The following is a 17183-nucleotide window of genomic DNA, read 5'->3' as shown; positions in this document are numbered from 1 at the left end:
GCACTCTGCTGTGCTGGAGACTGCACAGAGATAAGGAGAGGTGTGCCTTGCTCTGAAAGCATAATCTGAACAGGTAAAACAGGAAAAGGGAAGTGTATTGCTCCCTCCATGTGAGGAAGAACATGGAAATTGCTTCAGGAGAAGCTGTAAATACTGGAGACAGTCTATATGGTGGAGTTGGACACTCTGACATGCTGGGGAATGAGCAATTGCAAACAGGGAACATTTGGAACAGAGGTTTTTTTGTTTGTTTCTTTCTACAACAAGTAGATCAGGTGATAATTTAATTATTTGCCTATAAATAGCTAATTCATCTCAAAAATAAAAGCAATATTTGCATGACAACAACTCTGAAGACAAGCAGAAGAAAATGTGAACATCCACAAAAAAACTAAGGCTTGAAAAAGATGGCATGTAATGGGTTTTATCCCATTATGTAATTCTGCATGGCATGTGGGGTTTTCTGACTTAGGGTGAGCCCCACTAATAGGAACTGTTTTGTCTCTTTGACCACTGCAGCAATTTCTCTGCTCAAATTCAGAGAGGATGGGGCTGCAAATGGACCAAGGGATATATATAAGGCAGTTATAAGAGGTGGTTTACACATTAGGTTCACAGGGCTGACCTGAGCACTAAAAGATAAAATACACTAAATTTTTCTTACCTCAAAATAAATGTTTTTATCAAATTAGTCGTGATATATTTCTTCTGCTCTAATTCCTTTCTAAAACAAAGTTCTGTTGCTTTCCTATCTTTTACCTGGACCAAGCTCTTTATTTCTTGAGAAAGATTCTGGATTGAGAAAATTCTTGTCTCAAGGACAAAAACACTGATCATCCTGACACCTCTTAAGAGAATCTGGAGTTTCACTGAAAAGCAAATCATATTAATCCCTTGTTACTCCCTTTATCTCTTTCTCTACAGTATACTAATATCTACCCTCTAATATCCAAGAAGAGCTTTTCTTAAATGGATATTCTTATTTCCATTTGATTGCACATCATGCCAGATAAAATGTGTGCCAACACAGACTCATTTATGTAAGAATTTACCCCCAGTAGCAATTTCTAATAACTGATGCCAAAGCAGAAATTAAAAGATTGAGGATCATATAGAAGCAAGATTTGCAGTGAAGCATGAACTAGAAGGGAAGAAAGAAAAGCCACTTAAGTGAATCAGCTGGTCAGATCTGAGCAACAAACCAAAAACCCTAGAGCTGCCTTGGTCTTCTAGTCTTGGGTCTTCTTACACATAGCACAAGCCAAACCCAACAGGAAAGAGAAAGCATAAAAGTCCTGCAGGAGTCAGGTAATGGTCTGAATGCGAGCACCACACATAGAGGCTGGCATGCTTTTCTGAAGAGTATTTGCTGTGAGAAAGAATCACAAGAGACCATGCAAAGACAGAAGAGAATTGCTCAGTGACTTTTTTAAGTGTGAAGAGGGAATTTCCTTAGGGTGTGAAAAAATTATCACTACTCACAGTTACACCAGATCAAATCCAAGTGATTAATGGCTTGATTTCAGATTTGCTGAGCACCTGTATCTCCAAGATGCTGACTTCAAAAGAGCTTTTGGGTGCTCAGAACTTCTATAAATCAGGTCATAGTGACTTATCTAGGGTCACACCAAAGCAGCTAATGACAAAACTGAGAAGGGATACTGCCCCCCAAAGTCCCAGTTCACAATTATTCAGAAACCCCTGGAAAACCCAACTCAGTGTTTTAAGAGTATTTCAGCTAAAATCAAGACTGTATGATGCTGGTACTCTATTTATTTCTATATAAATAGCAGGGACATTTCAATGTGAAAAAAAAAATTACTATTTAAATGAAATTTTTGGAAGTTTTTTTTAAAATTACTGACAACCTGTACTAAATATATGCAAATCTAATACTCTGAAATCACATGATAAATGGTAAATAGGTGATGTGGCAAAGAGTTTTCTACATTGAGTAGGAACAAGAAAGAGCTGGAGGAGAACATCAGTTCAAGTTAAACACATGGCAATCTTCTGTTGGTCCTCTATCACATCACACATGGTCAACATTCTTTCTTTTTTTACAGTCTCTACCCAACACATGTCAAAGGGAAAACAAGACAGCGAGACAGTAAAATCAACTTGATCAGTCAAAAAGAGGAATGATACCCATTCGAATTCCAGTTTTAAAGAGAAAAACAGGACATGAACATGCATCTTTTACCTGTGCTCTCCCCAAAGCACGGAGTCTCCAGACTGCATCAGTGATGTCCCTGGTTTCCACAGAACACAGGACACTGCAGATGGCTTTAGCTGCCTCAATCACATTATCAATATTATTCTGTTGACAGGAGAGAAATAGGGGGGAGAGAAGGAAACTGTTGGCACACAGCATTTCCCAGAAATACCTGACCGTAACCTTCATGGCAGTGAGGGGTAGAAAACCCTTCTTTCTCAAGCATAATTCAAACACCATGGTTTAGTCTGGCTACACTGAAATCACCACAGGCCAATATTTTCCTAAGGATGGTGACATTTCTGTTGAAGTTCAATTATCTCCCACAAAATGTATGCTGGTCAAAACCACAACAAATTTGGTATCAAGGACTGATTTTAAGGGAAAACCTTGGTTTGGATGAACTCCAGCAGTGTGGAAACACTGTAAAGAAACTTCATAGGAGACATGAAGCCAAGTGATTCATGAGCATTCTGTAATTCTGTGAATTTATCCTCACTATTGTCTCCTACCCATTTCTGCCAGAGTTGGAAAACAGCCACATTCCTCCTAAAAATAGGTACTGTGTGGGAGGCTGCATAATCTGACACCTGTGGACTGAGTACTTTTGCAACCAGCTTTCTGCAAAATTATATATTTAGTTAAAACTATGGAATCTTATTGATTGTAAATTTAGATACTTTAATATTGCCAAATTTAGATATATTAATATTGCCATATGGAAAAAAAAGTTTTGAGATGAAATACTTTGAGGAACTAAAAAAAAATAAAAATAAATGGATCCCCAAAGGAAGGAAAACACAATATGAAGCACTCTATGTTCAGGAAAATAAATAAAGAAATAAAAATTCATGGGCTTTCTGCATGGTTATATCACTTCATTAAAGCTTAAAATACATTCTCTGAATAAGCAGAAGCTCTCCTATAAATACTCTCCATGTTTCTGTACTGATAAATGTTCCTTTTAGTGCACTATAGCATGTGGATGTACCCATGAAACCATTTCTCTCACTCATGCATCTTGTGCCTGAAAAATAAAAATCGTACCAAGATGAAATTTCTGTTTTCAGGCTTAAGGTCTATGCACAGACTGTACTGAGAAGTTTAACACCTGTCATTATTAGAAATGAACAAAAATATATTGAGTTTACTAATTACACATTACCTGCTTCAAGCAGAATTAAAGCAGGAATGAGTTACATGAAATATCTGGTGGTCAGGTTCTTTTAGACATAAGCATTTGGGTTTTTCTTTTAGTAATTAAGGTCACAAACACCTTTTCATACTACAGGTTCTAGAGAGGAAAGGGCTGACTGTGATCTCTTGAGAATTTTAGATCCTCCTTGGGGCTGAAGTTGATTGGGGCTCAGTGGTATGGCTTTGCTATGTGCAACCCTGACAACTCCAGAACATTATAAAAGCTGGTTTACTCTGATTTCTTGAAGAAATAAGTGAGTATATGTGTATATATACATATATATAAATTTCTATATAGAGTTTTGAATTAATATAAAATATCATTCCATTTTTGCATTTGATTTAATTTTTAATTTAGCATTTTACTTCTTTAGCATTTAATTTAATTTAATTTTTAATTTGATTTAAGTTTTAATTTAGCATTTTACTTCTTCGCAAGTAGAGATGTATTATTGGAAGAAGGAATTTTGTGCCTATAAATACAGCTCTGCAGGGTAATTTCTGAGCAGTAACAAGCAATAGACATACACAAAAGTAACCCTTAAATAGAGAAAAAGCTCTCCGGATGGAGAAAAATAAAAACAAAACCTAAAACTCAAACCCACCCACAGTTTATGTATTTTTGTACATACACATAAATGCTATTCCGTAAAGAGAATTGGTGTCCTGAGGAATGTTTAATATGCTATTCTGTTTAGAGAGAAACTATCAAAGTATTAATATTTATAGAAGCTACTTTACCATACACTTTATTTTTATGGTAGCTACTTCTAAGGAGCATATTGCAGATGAAGAAGAGTAAGCACATAAAATTATGTGATACTGAATCCTACACATGATGACTGCTTCCACACTATTTCTCTGCTGGGATATTATCATGTAAAAATTTCTCATTTTTTCACAGAAAGAGTTCTCTTTTTTCATGTGTAGATATATGACATGGATTTTTATCTCAAAGAAGGGAAGATGGAGCTTCATTTCTTACAAAAATTTTACATCTTCTGAAATTCCAAAGGAACTCTAGTCAACAACTTGTAATTTTTTCCCCCTTCTACATATTTAAATAGAGCAGAATCTTAGAAGAATATTTTGGTGTTTCAATAATTTATACGTTTAAAAAAAAGTTATTTCATTCTAGAACTTCTACACTCTGTGTAAAAAATTTACAAAGTCCTCTCTACAGTAACAGTACATTTTGAATGGATTTCAAAATGAAGTGCATAAAAAGTGGTTGTCAGGGCAATCAAAATTGGCTGCTTATTTTACAGCACATATTGTCTGAAAAATACATTTCAAAACTTACATTTCAACCCTAACAGCACCGATTCCATCTTTGTGCCAGACATCTTCATTATCTTTTTAAAATTTTTGTTTTATAAAGTCATTATCAATCTCAAAATTAATTTTCCATTTATGTACCACTATTAGTAATTAGATTATTAATGACAGTTGGCTTGTGCCATAACTCAAAAAGTACTGGCATCCCATATCTGTGGAAGAATAAATTTGTAAATAAATAAAAAACTGTGCAAAAATTTGTTTTTCAACTGAGAATCTCAAGGTGTGTCTGGTTAAAACTGAATGCTTCAAGAACTTCCATCTGAGTACAGAACTTCAGCAGTTACGTGTGCACTTAATTTACAATCTGTGAGCAGCTCCCAGTGTCTTAAATTCCTGAATGTGGTGCTGAAGGTGGATCCTGGTGAAACAGAGAGGGGTAACAACAATGCCAGCAGGGAATGGGAATAGCTTGGAAAAGTGGGAATACCCTGGAAAAGTGACAGAATTACTCCTGTGAAGACTTGGGATAAAGGGGAGCTACGATGACCTCAATTTTCAACCTTCTTTAAGCAATCTAATTAAAAGTTAGAGAAAATAAGTAAACAAGGATTCAAAGCCCAAATAAAGGAGTCTCATTTTTTGTTTTGTTTGCTACATATTACTCATTACATTAGAGCTTCATCATTTTTTGAGCCACTAATTAAAGCAAATCAGACTTCATGATTCTAGGTTTGAAAAAGCTCCATACACTGAGCCTCATGAAAATATCCATGATATGACTTAAATCATGAACTTCCAGTCCTACTCTTTTAAGCAATTAATATGAACATATTTTTTTAATACGGCCTGAGTAGAAAAGGCCATATAAAAAAAAAGAATATCTACAGAGAAATTTAGCTGTAGACACATGCATATTTGCTGGATGGTATGAATATTTGAAAAATGTACTTCCTTCCCTTTATAAAAAGTTAATGGTTTCAAGAAATTGCTTACTCAATGTAAAAATGTCTAGCAAAAACAAATTTAGGAATGCTTCATTATAGGTCTGAAGAAAATCTGCTCGGTGTCAGTTGCAGAGGGTGGATTGCAAAGTCTCATTAATGTTGAGGTTATGGCTTTTTTGAATTTAGAATCCTCTTGCTTTAGGCCCTAAAATTTCAAGTGAATGTAAATAACTACCCTGGTGGGTCTACTTCAGTGAAGACATATACATGTGCATTTGAGCTTGGGGACCTAACTTTTCCAAATGGTTATGACTGCATCACATTTTATACACTAAACACTTCCCTTTGAGATGATGCTTACAAAGGAAAATTCAGCAAATACCTGCACAGCATCAGACCCAGAGCTTTACTTTGTAGTCAGGCACGGTTCAACAGCCTCTCAATTTGTGTTTTGCATTTTGAAAAAGCATCCAAGATTTACACAAAATGTAAAATGTTTGTATATATCTATATTATGTATTTATAAATATTATATATTATTGGTATATATGTATTCATGTACGTCTCTGAATGTTTAGGTGGATTTTATATGTATAGAAATCCACCTATATGTATATCTATAATTTGTATGCAAATGTATGCTTTCTGGCTATTCAAAATAGAAATAATAATAGATCAAGAATATCCAGAGAGATTAAATTCAGAACTTAAATGTAGGTGACAGAATTCTGAAGAAAAATATTCATTTTATGTTGTAACATATATTTCAAAGAAATGCATAACTTAGCATAATGAGCTATAACTCTGGAAGGGATACACTAGAATATCTTCATGCTACATCAGTATTCTTTGATTTTTATAACTCTTTTGTTCTTTCCAGTTTCAAACCCTAGAAAATCAGTTATCATGCCAACTTGAAAGTCAGATCAAATTAGTTATCATGCCAGCTTGGAAGTCAGATCAAATAAACACAGGGTTTCTTCCAAGGTATGACTCAATTTGTCCTTTAGACATTTGTCCTTAAAACATTGGACAGCAGAGAAGATTTCCCAAAGGAGTTTTCCTTCAAGCATGTAGCACTCAATTGGCAGACCCCAATGCTTTAAAATAAAGCTCTTGGGAATTTTGCTGGCTAAACTTAATCCTTCAAACTACCACATGCTTGCATTTATATACTACATGTGTAAACATTAGGCATGGGGGTTTGCAAAATGAGGTACAAATTTTGTAGATCCATATAATGCATTATACCTCTACTCATCCCAAGTATTCTATTGCCAACTCAAACAACTCTGGTTTTATTTACAAGTTCCTTGACACGTAGAAACAGTCACCTTTGATATTTTAAATTTGTAGCACTTTCTTCCTAACCTCAGACCAAGTTTTATTAAGAGAATTTGTATCCTTTCAAAGTCCGATTTAGCAGTCTTAATTAAAAGTCTTCCTTAATTGCATCTAAGACAGATTAATAATTAGATACCTTTCATGTACAAGTTAATGCTTTTCTGGTGTAACAAACTGAGAACAAATACCTCATTTTGCAGCAGATATTCCACTTGACCTCTGTAGTTGATAATAACAGAGACAAGGTTCTGCCTAGGAATCAGGAAAAAAAGGAAACAATATCAAGTTAATAAGAATTAGATAAAGAGAACAAGTTTGGTTTTTGTTGGTTTTTTTTTTTCACATTCTAGACATTTGAAATAATTTGAGACTGATTTTATATCAGTATAAAATAAAGTCAAGTGTGTAAGCAGACATCATGCAATTAAGTTTGAACTTCCCTGGGTTTTTGGTAGACTTTTGCCACATAAAAAAAAATGAAAAAAGTCTATTTATAGAAGATACAAGTTTCCCAAGTTAAAGAATTCCAGTAAGTGATTTACTGTTTCAATGTTTATTGAAATTCACTTCCCATTTACTTTACTCTTTATGGTTAAGCAAGTGCTTAAATATTACCTAAAGAAGGATGGACTCAAGTACATGCTACATTCTTACAGCGAGGCTTGATGATCCTAAGGCTCTTTTCCAACTTCAGTGATTTTATGATCCAATGCCTCCTGTCTCAATCACTTCACAGACTTAAGCTGCATGGAATCAGATAAAACATCTGCCCAAGATCTGGAAAATCTCAACACTTGCAAAGCACAGGCTAAGTCCCAAGAACAAAAGTATGTTATAAAACAGGGCAGCATTGCTACATAACCCATGAAACTTAATTTGCATGCAGTTCTCAAGTTTGCATGCTCAAACTGTTTCAGCACCTGCCTTTCCATAGCATTTCCTAGGCAGTAAAATTTGCTTTACTTCTGTAGAGAGCCACTTATCACGCTGTAGTTCCATGCCTCTGCCATGCTACAGAAGCTGCCAATTTGTACAGGCAGATTGCTGAGTCTTAGCAAAGCTTCACTAAATTAATTAGGATTATGAAGAGAAGCATACACCTCTCTAAACTCCTCAACTGATGCTTCAGCTGTAAATCTCACACTTTTACTACCACAGGCTCCAAGTGCTATCCCCAACAGACAACCAGATTCAGATTTTTGCTTCTAAGAGGCATTTGTGTAATTTCTTTGTTTCAAGCACTGTGAAATTCTCGTTCGTTTGTCAGCTGAACAAAACAAAAACAGGTGCCTGTGAGACCATTGCTAAGGAATCGTCCTGGCAAGCCTCCTCCGTAGGGACAAATCATCAGGAAAGGATAAGGAAACTGTAATTCCCAGTTTTACACCTTGCCTAGCCCACTGATTAGTAAAAGGGACACATCATTACCTTGATGGCCATCAGAGGTAGTTGGGGTTTGCACATGCTTATATGAAAAAGTGGAAATTACAATTTAAATTCTTCTTTGTTGTTTGTTATGCTCTATCACCTTTTTCTTGCCTTTTAAATTCTACTCTTATATCCCTCACCAATCTTTTATTAAGGTTCTTCCTCTTCAGAAGGCTTAGAAGAAATTTCCCCCTACTCCTCCATCTCTATTGCAGTCTGGTAGCTGAAAGTCCCAAAAATATTTTGATATTTTTTCAGAGCTTCAAAGCAAATAAACTACTTATAGAGCAAGTGTGTCCTCATGTATTTTAGTTGGGCCAACTTGGCAATCAGAATTTAGAATTGCAACTGCAGCCCAAAGTACAGGTTTCATGGTACATGATCAGATTTTCATTATCTATATTGCATGACAGGAAAAGGAGACTCATTGCACTGAAATAAAACACAGAATAAAGAATAGTTAGGTGGCCTTCCCTGTGGTGATACCACAGTGCATTTCCCTGGAGATGCCAAATATTCACTTCCTCCTACAGGTAATTTTGCCTTTACAGCTTTTTATTTCCAATCTGCACTGGCTTTATCTAGCCAGGCAGTTTGTATGTGGAGCAGCTGCCTGGAAATTCCTCCTGTAATCCTGTTAAATCATAGCTAATACAAGTTGTCACTCTGCCTTGACCAAGTCTTCAGGCATAACATCTTTTTCCCAGCCTTGCCCAGCTCAAAAATATATCTGAACATACGAGCTTGCCTTGTTGTCTTTTTCCATGGAGGTGAGCATGTTTATTAGCATGGTTGGTCAAAATGCAGGTTAAAATGCAGAATAATTTCCCAAATTACAATGCTAGTTCAAAAAATTAGCATATTTTCCATCAGTTTATTTTCCCCTGGAGAATTTTTGGCATAAAGCAGCCATAATTTTGCATCATTAATAGGAAACAAACCCAGCAAGTTGTAATGATGATTGAAATACCCCTACTAATGCCATACTGAGTCCTTGTCTGCCAGATAACTAATAATACCCATATCTTATCACACAGACATACTTATAGCTGTGTATAAATAAAGCAAGGCTAACCAACCCGTGAACATTTAGTACTTTGATGTTAAGGACATGTTTTTTTAGATTTTAGCAAGTCAATATGGTGCAAGAGTTTTGAAAAGGAAATAAGAAAAGCACAAACAGGAGAGTCAATCCTAGCTCCCAGCTGGTCTATATGGGAGGAGGATAACAAGTACATAGCATGGACTTGCCACTTTTATTTTTCAGTCTCCTGGCAGCAGCACCTACTGTGGAGAAATGATAGGTTCCCCTTCTAAAATGCTGTTCATCACCATTCTGCCTCACTAAGCAGTGCCCAAATGCATGCCTGGGCCCAGAGAGTTGTGGTGAAGGGAATTGTTGGGAGCTGGTCCCATGTGATGGTCCTCAGAGTTGGGCCCCTCACCACAAGAAGGACATTGAGCTGCTGGAGTGTGTCCAGAGAAGGGAGCAGAGCTGAGGATGGGTCTGGAGCACAGTTCTAACAGGAAGAGGGAGATGGGATTGCTTAGCCTGGAGAAAAGGGACCCACAGCAAATGATCCTGTCCTGCAGACATCCTCTGTGCTACCAAATTTCATACACTTGCCATCTGTAAAATTTATGTCTTCTACTGAGTTCTTTAGAGCAAAGACCAGAATGGAAATTTGGGCCATGCTCCTAGGAAGCCAGATGGGTCCCCAGTAAGCACCAGGTACCCCCCTTAAGCGAGTCACTACTCCTCTGTTTCCCTCCATCTGCTAAATGACAGGTGCGTAATTTAAGTTTACTTTTGATGGCAAATTACTTTATAACACAGTGATGGAAAACATTGCAAAAAGTGTCAACTGCTTCTTTACCTAAAATTAGAATTTATCTAAATAGAATACAATTAAAGATGAATGAGGAATCTATCACATTTAGTGTTTGTCCATCACAGACTGGCTTTACCATCAGCTTTATTTTGACTGCCAAGTTAAAGGCCCATCATAGTTAATCTCCATTAAAAAAGAAGAAGAAAAAAAAAGAGGTTTAAAGATAACTGAACTGGGAAAATATAGTCCTAATAAAGAGTAAACCTACTAGTTTTACAATATTTAAGGCCAAAAAATTCTCTAACAGCAACACACACGTAAAAATTTTGACACCTTCAATCACGGGAATCTTTGGGAAAAATGAAACCTTCAATAAAAAATTCAGTAATATGAAAAGAAGACAATTGGGAAATATTACACGGATCCAAAAAACATTGATTTTTGCTAAGCAACAACTAAGGTCCAAAAAGAAAAAGTCTGAAATATTGAACCAATTGTCTTCCTCATTGGTATCATTCCTGCCCCCGGGTAGTTCCCAGAATTGTCCTTTGGTGCAAGGAGGCTTCCCACAAATATAAACAATTAGAAACATAAATATTGCTGAATAGCAGCTTACCAGATCAGTCTCCAGGCACAAGTTTCTTCTAACAGCTCATTCACACTGAACCTTCTTTGGTCATCCCCACACTGTGAAAGAGAGGAGTATGGTGACATATATTATTCTGATAAAAAAGAATATATGTTGGAGATGTCAACATGGTATTTTCCAAAGTCAGAATGTTCTCAACCGTGTTCAGGATGTTTTGATCTGAAATTTTATTTGTTGACTATTTTATGTTACACTGGGTGGCACTATGCAGGCACCAGTGGGGCCAAGAGTGCTCAGGAAAACAAGGTAGCTATATTTAGAAACAGAGCTTTAAATTAGATTCAGTGGGGCAACAGGATGTGTTTGAATCCAGGCAGGGAGAGTGGAGGCAGTGGGATATTCCAGTGCCATGCCTACATGGGAGACATGAAGAAGGCTGACAACATGGCCTAGGGCATGCATCAATTTTCCTTTGGTTTCACACTGAGGTGGTCCAGAGGGAGAGATGATGAAGAGTTAGAGGTGAGCTGTGAGGGGAAGCATCACCCTGGGCAGCTGAGAGGCTTTGCCACTTGAAGGACCTGGGTAATTCTACCACCAGCTTTTGTTGCGCCAGAAAACAAGAAGGTTTATTAAGTACATCAGTAGCAAGTGGGTGTCCAAAGAAAACATCTTCATTGACAAAGATGGTCCCACTGGCAAATGGGTGCGCAGAAAAAGCAGAGGGCTTTGGGGCTTGTTTTGTCTCATTCTTTAAGACTACTGATAAACCTGGGGCTTCCCAGTCCTCTCAGCTGGAGAAGCACAGCTGCAGCAACAGTGGCCTTCTCTTTGGGGACACTGGAATTGTAAGGGGTCAGCTGCAGCAATTGAATGTTCTCAAGTCCACAGAGCCTTGGTAAGATTCATCCCAGAGTACTAAAGGAAAGGAAAGAAGGGAAGAAGAGAAGAGAAAGGAAGACAACTCATTTGCCAGGGATCTAGAGCAATCAGCTAGTGCAACAGCTGGATTATGACATCACCAATTATGGATCCAATCTGACCATGGATTCACCTAGCAGCAGGTTATCATGTCACAGATGACCCAGCATAATGCGCCACCTGGGTCAGCCCAGGTTTTTCCCAGGCCTAGCACAACCAGGCAGTGTAAACACCCAGGAGGTGCACTCTCAGCAGCAGAGGGGGACTGGGAGGGGAGATTTCCCCCTGGGCAGCTGGGAGGCTTTCCCTCTTGAAGAACCTGGGCATTTCCACCATTTACTCCCAGGGCAGGCCCTGTCCCTGTCCTTGTGTGACACCTGGAGCTGGGAAGCTTTCCCCTCTTGAAGGACTTGGACATTTCCACCATTCACCCCCAGGGTAGGCCCTGTCCCTGTTCTTGTGTGACACCTAGTGTTGGGAGGCTTTCCCTCTTAAAGGACTTGGACATTTCCATCATTCACGCCCTGGGCAGCCCCCATCCCTTTGCACATGTGACACCTGGTGCTGGGAAGCTTTCCCGCTTGAAGGACCCGGGCATTTCCATAATTTACTCCTGGGATAGGCCCTGTTCCTGTCCTTGTGTGACACCTGGAGCTGGGAAGCTTTCCCTCTTGAAGGACCTGGGCATTTCCAGCATTCACCCCCAGGACAAGCACTGTCCCTTTGCTCGTGTGACACCTGGTGCTGCAGCACTGGTGAGAGGGAGCAGCTTAAGACCCTGAGCAAGCCCCTCCTGCCAGCTGTGCCCATCTCCCCTGGCAGGACATGGCATCCACTGCCAAAGAAGACACGAAGCAGAGCAGCTCTGGCAGCCGGAGCCAGCCGCCGCGGGCAGCAGCGATGGAGGCGGCAGAGGACGCGCAGTGCCCCATCTGCCTGGGCCCCATGAGGAGGCCGGCCTACGTCACCTTCTGCATGCACAAGTTCTGCCTCAGCTGCATCCAGCAGTGGGCCAGGGCCAAGGACAACTGCCCCGTGTGCCGGCAGCCCATGGAGCAGCTGCTGCACTCTGTGCGAGGGGACGACGACTACAGTGAGTGCGCCGTGGGCCTGGCCGGCCGCCCGCACCGGAGCAGGGACACCGAGAGGGGCGTGCAGCCCGTCATGGCCGTCGTGCTGTGGGCAATGCAGGCGGTGCAGGAGCAGCAGCAACGCTGGGCTGCCAGAAGCAGGCCCGCGGATGCTGAGAGTGCCCAAAGGCAGGAAGCAGCTCCAGGGCCATCCAACGCCCCTTCCCGCAGCCTCACGTGAGGTGACGCCACTGAGAGAATGTGAGCGCCCGGCTGGCCCTGGTGCTGCTCCTCTGGAACCACAAAACGGCACCGAATGACTTCGGCTTCTCAGGATCCCCTCTGGTACTTCAGCCAATAAACCACAAGGTCCTTTCCAGAGCGTGCGTTTCATGACCAAAAAATGTTTCTGGGTCCACAAGGCCTTGGTGGGATTAATTGCAGACCACTAAAGAACCTAGCTGATCTCATGGCTGGATCCTCTCAGTCCTCTTCCAAAGGTCTTGACAATCTAAGAACATCCCAGCTGACTGGAAGTTAGTCAATGTAATTTGGATTTACAGGAAGGGCACGGCAATGGAAGGGAGAGAGGACAAAGTTTAGCTGGTGGGGACCTACAATTCTCATGTAGTCCAACTACCTCATCTCTTCAGGGCTGCCCATGAATGAAAAGCTCATTACAAAGGACATTGTCTGAATGCCTCTCCCTAAGGGACTGATAGACACAAGGCACCAGCCACCTTTCCGGGAACCAATTTCTTATGTTTGACCACCCAGCCTGTAAAGCATCACATGTGTGTGATTGATAGGATCCAAAGAGGATTTGATGGACTACAGCAACAGGTGAGTTTATGTAAATTATTTACTATCTGATTACATGTGGGTGATTATCTTGCTTCTGTAACACCAGTTAAACTACAAACTTAGTGGAGACTTTTATAATGAAACGTATTTCATATTTCAAAATTTAGAAGGATCATTGAGAGCAGAGATGAAGTTCTCCTCAAGAGCACATAATTCCACAGGAATAAACAGTATCTGGGTATGAGCATAAGTGTCTGAGACAGCTGAAGAATCTTAAAAATCCCAAAGTTTCTGCCTACTTTGTTTTTTAAAAGCATAATTTTTGCATATTTCTATATGAATTCTGAGGGAAGGATTTTTTCCCCATAACCTGATTCTCATTCTGTGACTTTCCAGTGCATTTTACAGCCATGTGCTTTACCTAACAGCAACAACAACACTAAATAAGAGGTCAGTGTACACTACGCATCAGATCCTTGAATTCAGTGTGGCTCGAACAGGCTTCAGGTTTCTTTGCATGTAAAGAAATGTACAGAAGTAGGTTCAGAGTGAAAGAAACACTGCAGCTCACAAGGCACTCTATAAGCCTTCTCTGTTAGGTTTTTTCCTGGTCCTGATGGACTTGCTGGCTGTGAGCAAAACCTCTCCTTTCTGTACCAGTGCCCTGTCACAAGCATGCCCTGGAGCTGGGGGAAAACTCTGTGTCTGTGACTGATTCCACCTCAAAGGCTGCTCCTGCTCTTTGCTATTATTAGTAACATGAAATAACTTCATGGCCCGAAGCTTTCAGAGCTGCGCCTGTCCCTGTAAAGGGCTGATCAATAATTCACTTTGAGATCTTAAAATGTCACCCTTCCCACTTAAACCCTAACTGGAGGGTCCACAAATTGAGATGCTGAATGTTTTCTATCGGCCTGAACTTCACAATCTCTCTAGAAAGTCACAAATATTTAAATAATTGAAAAGTCTCCACCTTCTCATCACGACAGGCCTCTGACTTCTCTCATCTGATTATGCTCACAAGGTTAACTCTTACATGATTATGTTTGGCAAAATATTAACACTGATATATATGAAAAAAAAGGTTTTGAACTCACAGAAAATATAATTTCCTGTCTGCTTTAGTTCAAAAATCCTTTTCTGAAAGCAAGTGAGCCTCTTGTTAGAAAGCTGTAAGTATTCTTTGCTGCCTGTTCACTATGAAGATTAATGCTTTCCTGAGATGATCAGAATGTGGGGATATCTGAAACTCTGAAAAAAATAGGATAGGCAGACCATTCCCTAGAATTTCAGAGATTGCTAAAGCTGATAAATCTCATGGCCTAAAAAAACCAAAATCTAATTAAAGGTCACCAACTAACTGAAAGACCAAATTTTTTGTAAAGCCCCTGGTCAAATTTCTTGCTTGTAACTGCTCAGCTGAAGGATATTTCCCACTCTGAGTACTTCATAGTAGAGTGACAGCTCCCCATAAAAGGAAAGAAAGCAGCAAATATGAATGTGACACAAGGATACTGAAGGAAAGGGGGAGAAAAGAAAGTTACTTACTGTTCTAGCCAAGCTGTGCTCCAGATGAACAGCGTGGTGCAGGCGGAGCTGAATGCAGGTGCTTGCCTTGCGGAGACTTTCGTGGCTTCCCAAAGTACAGTTGCTGCAGTTTGGGGGAACAACAACAAATAAATGGTTATCTCTGCTTGCCACTTCCTGCTTTTATCCTTGCTACCTCTCCTAAAAGCTCTAGTAGTTTAAATTCTAAGTGAAAAGAAGACTGAATAATACAAACCCAGTTCTTGGCACCTGCTTCTGTGAAAATTGATGGTTCTGGCATGTTTTCTAGGAAAACAAATAATAATTGCTTAGTTCCATCATTGACCATTAAATTCTGAAAGGGAACAACAAGGACACAGAGAAAATATCTTTGGCAAGCTGCATATGCTCCCAAACCTTGATATTTATGCATATTCTTCAAAGCCAAACAGTGCAGTGTCCTGGTTATGAATACATCTCTGCAGAATGACTTGTAGTGTCTGACACCCAACTCAAAAATCAAATATTAGCTGTAGGTGTGGAAATCACATCCATCAAGGCAGGTGACCCTTGGTTCTCAAAGAAGTCTAAGTTTTCACCCTGTGCAGCTCACACAGAGGTGGCAAAAGCAGAGTTTGTGTTTTCCTTTCTCAAATCATGTGCCAGCTAAGATCAGACTCACTCAGCTGGCATGGATTCTATAAACTAAACTGCTGGTCAAAGATGATGCAGCAGCCCATGACAAGGGAATGCCTTAATCTTTTTTGCCTCTTTCCATTTACTGCTCTTGGCAACCTTTTCTAAATTATAACACAGCCTTGGTTTGTCAATCTTAAAATCACTTGGAACAAAAATAATTTCATTTTTTCCCTTCACATCTTGTTTTAAAGAGGTGAAATAATTCAAGAAATATTTCAGGGTTGAGGCAAGCATCTTTTTGCATTTGAAAAAGTCCTTTGGGATTAATGAAAAAAAAAACAACAATGATTTTTACAAAGGTAAATTCATGACCAAAACAAGTTAGTATGCATCATCAGTTACAACTTTGATGTGTGTCCAATTAGATTCAGGAGGCTTTATTGAGCCTTCAGCCACAGAAGCACAAAAAAGGATATTCCATATTTATACAGTTTTACAGCATGGTAAGTTGTTTCAGAACTCCCTGGGCCATGAAGGGAAGATGATTTTTTTTTTTTTGGCTTGAAAAACTCTGTTTAAATGTAAACTATATTTCTACCTAAAAGGGCTTTTGATAGAATGTCTGAATAAAAGGCTGGATTTAGTTAAAAAAATAAACAAAACCAAAATGCTTATCCCTATGAATAAATCAAGGAAAATGTGACTTAGATGAGACTCCTCTCTCACATAGCAGCAGAAGTCTTCAGCAAAAAGGAATGGATAAACTTAAATGCCATTCTGCACATTTACAGGGAACTTACACATCTTGTAAATGTTCTGCTCTCACACTACACTGCAAGTAACATACAGACTCACTACTGAGGTTACAAGAGCTGTAAATGTGTATATATACAGGATTCTTCTTTTAAACAAACATATTAAACATCACAAGGGACAAACTCATTTCCATCTGACAAAAATACCTGAAGCAAGGATCACCTTTTATAGCACCTCCATGCAGCTGCAAAATTTCTGGATTTCAAGAGCAGAAAGTACAAATGTAAGAGTGGGAGGAGTGAACACCAACACAGTGAAATATCCATACTGGTGCAAAGCATATCCCTGTTACAGCTAAACCCTTCTCAAGTCCCTTTTCAAAGCTCAAGTGGCCAATTCCCACTTCCTGGGACTGTACCAATGGATGTGTTCCCTTCTGCTCCTTCTCATCTCATCTCTGTGTTCTTCCTACCCACAGCTTTCCTGAATATTTTTCCTCTCTCCATTTCACCCAATCGTGTTTGCCTCATCACTGAAATGATTAACTTTTTATCTTTATCCCCTCTGGTTGAGGAACACATTCAGTGCAGTGCAAGCTACAGATGGTGCTCTGGGTGGTGGGAAAGGGCAGCAGAC

General features: G+C 39.3%; 1 protein-coding gene across 2 annotated transcripts in view; it reads right to left on the bottom strand.

Moving 5' to 3' along the window:
• PIK3C2G (phosphatidylinositol-4-phosphate 3-kinase catalytic subunit type 2 gamma) overlaps nucleotides 1-17183 on the bottom strand; it is a 190691-nt gene that overhangs the window by 152686 nt on the left and 20822 nt on the right. For both annotated transcript variants that reach the window (XM_063155658.1, XM_063155659.1), the window contains 4 exons: nucleotides 15174-15276; nucleotides 10858-10928; nucleotides 7170-7233; nucleotides 2204-2320 (listed from right to left, as the gene is read on the bottom strand). In XM_063155658.1, the coding sequence (XP_063011728.1) occupies nucleotides 2204-2320; nucleotides 7170-7233; nucleotides 10858-10928; nucleotides 15174-15276 (355 nt within the window). The remainder of the gene's footprint in view (nucleotides 1-2203; nucleotides 2321-7169; nucleotides 7234-10857; nucleotides 10929-15173; nucleotides 15277-17183) is intronic.

Source organism: Melospiza melodia, chromosome 4 (genome assembly GCF_035770615.1).
Source record: "Melospiza melodia melodia isolate bMelMel2 chromosome 4, bMelMel2.pri, whole genome shotgun sequence".
In the NCBI taxonomy this organism is placed as follows: Eukaryota; Metazoa; Chordata; class Aves; order Passeriformes; family Passerellidae; genus Melospiza; species Melospiza melodia.
The sequence above is the reverse complement of the archived record's forward strand: the minus strand, read 5'-3'. Positions and strand labels throughout refer to the sequence as shown.